The sequence below is a fragment of the Etheostoma cragini genome, chromosome 13 (assembly GCF_013103735.1).
Source record: "Etheostoma cragini isolate CJK2018 chromosome 13, CSU_Ecrag_1.0, whole genome shotgun sequence".
NCBI lineage: Eukaryota > Metazoa > Chordata > Actinopteri > Perciformes > Percidae > Etheostoma > Etheostoma cragini.
Window position 1 is genome coordinate 16,083,363 of NC_048419.1, and position 9,064 is coordinate 16,092,426.

At 39.3% G+C, this 9,064-nt stretch overlaps 1 protein-coding gene and 1 pseudogene across 2 annotated transcripts in view; one reads left to right on the forward strand and one right to left on the reverse strand.

The window, feature by feature from the left end:
- Window positions 1-1,432, forward strand: part of LOC117955385 (protein-tyrosine sulfotransferase 1-like) — a 23,086-nt gene extending 21,654 nt beyond the window's left edge. For both annotated transcript variants that reach the window (XM_034889848.1, XM_034889847.1), the window contains one exon: window positions 937-1,432. In XM_034889848.1, the coding sequence (XP_034745739.1) occupies window positions 937-972 (36 nt within the window). In that variant the 3' untranslated portion in view covers window positions 973-1,432. The remainder of the gene's footprint in view (window positions 1-936) is intronic.
- Window positions 1,433-2,186: 754 nt separating this feature from the next.
- On the reverse strand, window positions 2,187-6,469 carry LOC117956055 (annotated as a pseudogene).
- Window positions 6,470-9,064: the final 2,595 nt, after the last annotated feature.

Below are 9,064 nucleotides of genomic sequence, written 5' to 3' on the forward strand. Positions count from 1 at the left end.
GATAGGCAGTCATCAATAACAATACCAAGATACTTATAAGTTGTAACAGCCTGTATTTCACGTCCATCAAGAGTAACCCCTGAGGGAACATTCAGTGGCCTGTTCCGAAAGTCTGTGAAAAGCATACATTTGGTTTTGTCTGCATTGAGCAAAAGTTTCAGCTGTAGCAAAGTATTTTGGACCACATTGAAAGCATTCTGTAAATGTGCAATGGCTTGTTTAAGAGAGGGTGCACAGCAGTAAATAACTGTGTCATCTGCAAAAAAATGAAAGTTTGCATCAGACACATGCCGATTAAGATCATTTATATAAATAGTAAATAAAAGAGGGCTACTTTAAAGTTGACAGCTTAGTAAATGAGTCTGCAAGTAGAAAGTTAAGGAAAAAGTAAAGAAGATTAGACAAATTAAAAGCTGATCACATGCCCCTCTAAATATAATCTAATAAAATCATTGAAATATAAAGCTATGGAGTGTTATCCCCAGGTTGCCAATTTTGGGTGCAATTTACTGATGACAGAACAACACAGTAACCTTAGCTATTAGCATTAGCTTATCTATGCTCTGTCAGTGAGGTTGAAAATATAGAAATTCTCCTTTAAGATTGGCAAAAATTCTACAGATAGTAACTGAAACCAGCCCTTAGCCCCTAAAGATAGTTTACAAGATGACAAAGAAAAACACTGAGAAAATGTATTCTAAAGATGGATTTATACTATACAAAAGAGGTTAATTGGAGTCCTGTTGTAGATACAGATTTTTGGTCAGTCATGCAGATAGCTTCACTATTACAGCGGTTATGAAGAATCCAAGAACCACAGTTTGAGAATGCTGTTCTGACATGTGATTTACAATCATAAATACTCTATATTCCCTCTTTCAGCCCTGATAATAATTCTAGTCATACATGAACATTGTGTCTTCTCTTTTTCTTCAGAATTTGAAAGTGACAGAGACTCCACATCCCAGTTAAGCAAAAGAGGAAAATCCCGTAAATCCAGGTTTGCTGTTCCACAATATCCATGCACCTTAAACACAGACTTCCAGTTCAAAAGGAAAGATTTTTAATTTTCTCATGCGTATTATAATGTGCGGTGTTAATGTCTGAACATGAGTGAAGTTTTAATAATATGGACTCATCAAGTGGTTTGGGTTTCATAAATCATATGGACTACCTGCTCGTGGAAGTTTCTCAGTCTCCAACATTTCATCCACTGTGAACCGACCGTATTTTAACGCATCTTCTCACCTCGTACCTGAAAGTATTTCAACATGTCTGTAAAGTTGTTATAATTCACCACAAATGTGAATGTGTCTTTAGACAAATCTTTTACTTACTGAGAGTTCAGTCAGTGTTTATGAAGCATAATGACTGTTTATTTTTAAAAGATGTATGTTTATTTTCTTAATAAATTATTTTGGTGTTGACCATTCGTTTGGGAACAGTTGTTTATTCTGAATTGAGTTTTTTCAACTGTTGTATATTGTTGAACATGAATGAAGAATAAAAGATTCTAAATGTCACCATATAAAGTAGCTTATGTGTTTTTCATTCAGTTCTCAGTTAAGCGTGATTTATACTTGCCGTGAAACTATGCCGTGGCTACGTATGTATGTACGTGGAAACACAGAGTTACGCCGTAGCCTTAAGTGTACCTCTAGAAAAATGTAACAACACGTTGCGTTGTGTCTTGGCAGCATTGAAATTTCCCCTACTCATTTTCTGGTTCTTCTTCTCCATACACAACAGGAAATTAAGGAGAAGGTTAACCTGTCCTGGAACGCACAGAGGAGACGCTTTGTTTGTCTCACGTTGACTGCTTTGAAGCTAAACATGCCACTCTCTCACTTCTCCCTTGATCTACCCCCCACCCACCCCCCACAGACACACACACACACACACACACCTGCCTTTCTGCTTGAACTTCAGGCTGCTTACTTAGGCTATGGCAAAAGCTCTGTGTGGAGCCTCTGCAGAACCGCAAATCACGCTTGACTCACTCCTCTCCATCATACTACTGTATGTTTGACTGTCAGCTGGGCCACAGCGCCTACTGGTGGTGCAAAGATACAAAATAACCTGATATCCTTGGCAAGTTTTACAGAGAAGACAAAATATTCTGCTGATAAGTCACACTTATTTTGGCAAGTAGTCAAACTTGTATCTTGTTTAGACTTTAGTATAATTGACAAATGAGACCCCGAGAAATCTGGGGATGACTGTTAAAAAGAAACATAAAGGCTTATTATAGTTTAATCTATAATTATTCGCCCATAGGATTAGAACACAAAATGAGCTACAAAATTCAAAAATGGACTGAGGTGATACAGTACAGCAGACAATACAAACATACATCTGACTGCTGCTGTGAAAAACAGGCTACAAACATAAAAAATGTAAGGAATAATTCACACCTAAAATTGTAATATAACACCCTGTGCTACCTTGATTTCTTAACTCTTCATGTCTCCACAGTGAATGAAGAAAAAACAGAATGAATTTAAGTAATAGAAATTCTTCATTCACTCTGGAACAAAATTGTCTTCAAATTCTAGGTAACACAGGGTAAATAATTAACACACAAAGGATCATTTTGAGGGGGAATTTTACCTTTAGGCTACAAGGAGCATGACGGTCCACTACATCCATCAACAGAACAGGTCAAACACAGACATTTCTAGAATAGAAAACCAAAGACCATTCTCTCAACATTTTGCTTTTTTTGTTTATGAATATCTCAAATGAAGGAAAAAAGAGCTAAGGGTGAGCTTTGACCTCTATGTTGAATATTGAGTCACTAGCGCCAGAGCGGGCCGCTGTACCTGTTGGGCTCTGGATGTGATCATGGCACCTGCTGTGTTTTGTTCCTCTGTTGGCGGGTTGGGAGCGTGATGCCACACACCCCCTGCTGCTGGGCAATGTGTGGTGAATTGGGCTCGGCGGGGCTTCTGAGCTGCACCTGATCATGAACAGGAAACACCTAGAGAACTGAAAGACACAGAGGAGGTGAGGTGGGATGTAATCACAGAGGATGTTGCGAAATGTGCAATGACATGTCGCTCCAAACATGCTTTGACCAAATTATAAAAGATTTAGTGTTTACATTTCATTACCTAATTTAAAAAATGACACAAAATGTAGAAGGTTGACAGGAAGATTTAAAATATATATATATACTGTATAAACATTGTTTTCAAAGAGGTTCATATTTTCTTTAAGTATGTCTTAAAACAATGCTGCATGCTCTTATGTACGTGTATGAGCTCATTATAATCATTCCTCCTGTCTGGCTGTAAAGAGATCCATTCTTAGTGCAACTTTAGCTGGAGGAGCTACAGCCCTTGTTAAAATGCATTTTAAGCCAGTATGGAGAGAAGAAGCTCTTTTAATGTACATATGGCAGGTGATTATTAAAGGTGAGTGCCATCTATTTGGGGAAAACCATTCCAACTATGTGAAAAAAGTTGTATAAAGTTCTTTGTGGCTTCAAAGGGAGATGCGTGCAGTCTGACAATTTGCCGTTAGTGATGTAACCTGAGTCAGTATCAGTTGGGGCTGAACACTAAGTTTGAAAATGAAAACACTCTGAAGGTGTGGAGTTAGAAAGAGTGAAATTACAAGAAATCTGTAGCTCACTCTTTAAACTGCCTAAAGCTAGCAACTCAAGGCTACTTTAGCCGCTTATCACACTCACTTTTGCCAATCAAGTTGCATTGTTGGTAATGTAGGCAACAGGTTTTGACAGGGAAGAAGAATGTGCGGGGGAAAAAACAGATATCTGGTTTTGCTTAATAGACGTTGATCCTTATTTTTAATGATGCACTGTGAGTCTAATGATGTTACAGGAATGCAACTAGGATCCTGGTGTGTCAGTGTCTGATTATATTGGATTTAAAATTAATAAGAGAAAACATTGAAATTAAGATTCACCGAGTTGCAAAAGGCTTATTAAACTGTGGTTAAGCAGACCAGTCTTGGTGCAGCAGAATTTTAAGTCTAAACATAAGGTTAAAAAACTTTTTCTGTAATAAAGTGTGAATCTATCGTTTAATTGGTGAAATATAGCAAAGGTGTTGTATTAGCAGGCATGCACCTTTAGTTTTGTTGTTTGGAGTTGGATAAAAGTAAATCTCACTTAGAAGGAGGGTGACTGTCCTGTGATGACTGCGTGAAAGATATTTACAAAGATTCATTGTTACCTGTTTGTTGAGCAACACATAAATAACAGGGTTGAGAACGGTGCTGGTCTTTGCCAGCAGGGACGGGATTAAACTGGCTGCAGGCGGCACAACACCGGGCTGTCCAAAGGAGGCGAGCATCGCCACAACTCCGTATGGCATCCAGCACAACAGGTAGCCAGTCACCATGGAGACCACCATTACAAGAAAACGGGTTTCCCTCCGCTCAGCTGACGACTGGTTGATCCTGGTGACCTTGACACACACACACACACACACACACACACAGACACAGACACTGCTTTCACAAACACTAGTAGACGCACAATGTCATCACGGAGGAATCAAAGGTTATCCCGCACGCTCACCTGTCTCTTCACTGCTCGCACAGCCAGCAGGATCCTCCCGTAGCAGAAGAACATGAGCAGCAGCGGCAGCAGCAAGCAAAAGATGAACAAACAGCTGATGTAGGAGCGAGCTGTCGTTGAGCGCTGGTGCCACTGAATGGAGCAGATGGTGCCAGGACCCTCTGGGCCATAGCTGCTCCGTAACACACAACATACGCTCTGATTTCATGTGCTACATGTTCAACTTTCTAACGTTCTTTCTGTGCCATGATCTGTTTAATAGCTCTCTGTTTGGAATTGCAAAATGACTCATTTTCTTTTATTCACATTTTTAGCCTAGTTTTGCAGATGACCAACACATGTGGCTCATTAAAGTTACTTTCTTTTAAAACACTCACTTTCTTAATTACATTTATTTTTTATTAAGTGAAGAAACCTGCACACACTTTCCTCCCAGTTGTAGCACCACCAGCAGCCAATAAGTGAATGAATGATCTCATGAGTGAAGTGATGGGTTAATATTTAAGCAGTAACAGACCTGCTCCAGCCCAGCAGCGGTGGCAGAGTCCAGACCAGCGAGTAGAGCCAGGAGGCCGCTACAGCAAGCCTGGCCCTGCAGTACTGAGAAGAGTCCAACTGGGTTCTGCAGAGCACCACAGAGTACCGCTCAAAGGACAGCAGAGAGAGAGACACCAGAGATACTATACCTGACAGAGAGAGACCCCATAACAAAGGACAACAGTTAGAGAACAAAGTAGATTGTATAATGAACAAAAGTACTTACATTAAATAGAATATGTTTATAAAAATCTGCATCTGGAGCCAGGTCTGCATCAAGATACACATTGATAGACAAATAAAAGACAAATGAGTACAGAAACCACACAGACGCAATCCTAATTTACAGACAATGCATATATTTTCAAAGATATTTCAGATTTGTAACTAATACAATTATTTTTTTACTCTTTTCTTATTGCTTTTGACTCTTTTTTTCTTGCAAGTAGGCTAGTAATAAAGTGGCATGTACAATATTTTTCAAAATTCTGCAGTAGCCTATATTTAGGATGTAGGCTACAGTTCAATTTAGAGTAACTTGTAGGCCAACTCTACTTAATCATCTTCATTTTGTGCTGCTTTATACTTCTACGTTTCACATTTCAGGAACAAATATTGTACTTTTTACTCATCTATTAATAAATTAGTTACACGTTAGTTTGCAGATACAGATTAAAAATAGAAAATATAATCAACAAATAAATTATTATGTAGTATTAGGACACCAAGATAAGACTTTATTGAGTAAATTCACAAGCTCCTGCAGTAGGCCTATAGAAAGCAAAGAAATATAAGTAAGCTCCACTTTTACCAGCTACAATATTAAAGTGGTTTCATTCCGGTAGGCCTAGTGCGGGTTATATTTTGGTGCTAATAGCCTACTTTGGTTCTTGGAGCCACACTATGTTGTAGTTTTCATGAAGCAGTTTCAAATATCCATGCTGTAGAGGTAGGTCTGTCAATGCAAGACTACTAATACCTTAATCTATACATCCATATCACTCACCGAAAAACGCGTTGGAGAAACCGTACCACCGGCACCCGTAGGACCCGGTCAGCCACCGGCCGCGCACGTTGGCCGCGAAGCTGAGGGGGGTTCCGAAGATGCAGACGAGCATGTCGCTGGCGCTGATGTTGATCAGCAGCAGGTTCACCGGAGTCACAAGCCCGGGGAACGCGAGAATACCAGGAGCACGAGTAGGTTACCGAGAAAGCCCAGGACCAGGATGAACCCGAGGACTACGGCTGCCGCGGTGTGTTCCGCCCGGCTCAGCCCGCCGGCGGCCGGGTCCGCCGTGGAGCTGTGGGCGGTGCTGAGGTTGTTACTATGCTGCTGCAGGACGACCACCATGGCAACCGGGTTATCACTCTAGATTGACTTGAACCAGAGACGGAAGGCCCGTCATAGAGCTAAGAAAATAACAAGGGGTGAAATGTGGCCTAAATGAGGATTTATTCTTTCCTCAGAAAACACTCAGCCCACAACATGTTTAAATGCTCTGAAGAGGATGGGAGAGATAACTTTCTCCCACACATGGGCTACATTATGCTTACATAATTCTTCATAAATAGGCTAATACTTATAAGTTTTAACAGAATAATTTAAAAACAAACTATCAATGAAAAGAAAATACGTAATTAGGGTTTATACAGTCATAGTAAGATAGTTAGTAATTTCCTTTGCCTACTGACATTTGTTAAAATACTTTATAATTTAAATAAATTCAAACCTTTAAACCAAAACTTAAACAATTAAGACTGATGTAGCCTATGTAACAAACACAACAATAGTCATAACACATCTGTAGTTAATACAAAGAATAAAATATGAAGTATCCAAACCTTCAATGAGACAAAGGACACACTCCCACAAAGAAAGATTGAAAGAAACAACCAAACAAAAGTGCAGACGCTGGCGTTTTGTTGTATGACCATCACTCTTACAGACACACGTCTTTATTCGGTTCTGTATTTTTTTTTTATTCTAGACCAGATTGGGGACCTGAGTAACTGAGCCAACATATCAATAATACAAGCTGTGGACGCCGAGGATGAGCCAGGAACAGATTCAGCATAGCAGTATTAACTGATATAATGCTGAAGACACTAATGAACAAGAAAACCCTCCTAACAGACATGTACATTCAAAACAAACCAGATATCCACATGTAGTTCTAAATTTCAAAACATGACTTTGAATTCTGCTATAACCAACACATTTTTTTGGGGCTGAAGACATGAAAGAGGAGCGAGAGGGGGAAGGACATGCAGCAAAGGGGCCACAGGTAGGAGTCGAACCCTGGTCCAATGCATCGAGGCGTAAATCTCTGTGGGCGCCAAGCTATACCAACCGTGTTCTCTGGGCACCCAGCCTACATATTTTTAAAAGCTGGTGATTTTGACCCTGTTCATTTTTTGTTAACTTTAGAGAGATTTCTGTTAATTAATCTTTTCAATCAGATATGCAACCTTCATTTCATGCACACACATGAACTTTCATTAAAACTCTAGAGATAGACATGCAGTGCAAGTCTTTATCACCAACGTTTATCACCTCTTCCCTTTAATAGCCTATTGAGAAGCAGGATTCTTCCATTTAAGACAATTATTAATCCTTGAGTATTATCATCAAAATATACTTTAAGTGGCAATATTTAATATAAAAACTACAACTTAAATTAAATCTCCAATTTTCACTTGAGATCTGAATAAAATACAGACTATTCCCATCCTCTCGCCTTAAAAGTCAAACTACTGCAAGGTCTGTAAGCACACTTTAATGCACTACGTAACACTGGAGAGCGGTATTTTGCTGCTGCTGTATGAAATGTCTTATTTCTTTTTTACTTTCCTTTTCCTCCTCTGTCATCTTTGCCTTCTCTGTCAGTTTTTTGCTCTTTAAGTGGTAAATCTGAAAATAAAGCTGTGACATTTGAACATTTCGCTAAATCCATCAATTTATTATCTCTCACTGTAAAAGCTTTAGTGCATAACTTTTTGATATTAATGAATGTCTATATTGAAGACTTTGCTAAATGAGTTGCTACAAAGCTAATGAAGACTAGCAGCTCCACACAACTCTCTTTGTATTTTGTGTTGTGGTTGACTTTGGCTGAAAATGTCACTCTTGAAATTGGATGCACCCCCAACCAAAATGTGTTCCCTCAGCCATGCCTTGGCCTTCTCACTTCGGTCTGTGTGTGTTTGGTCCCTTTTGTCTTCTGCCAATCTCCTTGTCAATGTCTCTTGTTTGTGTCTGTGTCTTGTTTGTGAACCGCAGACATCATTCTTGCTGTTGTGTTTTTGTTGTGTCACCCTCCTTCCCGTATTTCCTCTCTTTGTTTTAGAGTTGCAAACGGTGTGTGTAGTGTACTTTTCTATAACATCATCATCTGGACCAATGTTTTGCATCTTTATTTGGCTCTTTAAATAACTGAGAAAAAAATCCACGGGGATCACGGAAGGCTTGCATCATGTGGACAAGCAGACAGTTTTGTTATCATCACTTAGAATTCCTCATGGGGACGACAGAGACTATGCGCTATGGCTCTAATATTTTGTCACTTCTGCCATTATGGCCCCAAACACTTTTGTTCCATGCCAAATTATATGTAATTATTTGAATGTTATTGTACACATACTGGCTTCCAATTTTGCAGTGCTAAGGATTTTCTCTCATGCTCTCTGTGCTGCTAGGTTTCACATGAGCCTGGTGACCAACCACTTGTCACAAATAACCAAAGGTCAACGTGCTAATAAATAAATATTCCAGATGTCTAACACAGTTTTGCTATATTGCAATTTATTAGTAACATAATATATTAAGAATAAGTGCCATAGACACCATAGCTGGATTTTGGTTTGCAAAACAGCAGAGATAAGTCTGGCATACACATAACTATTTGTGTGGTACAGGCAAAAATATGTTTCTAAGTGTGCCCAACACAGCACACACACACACACAACTTAAATGTTTGAAAC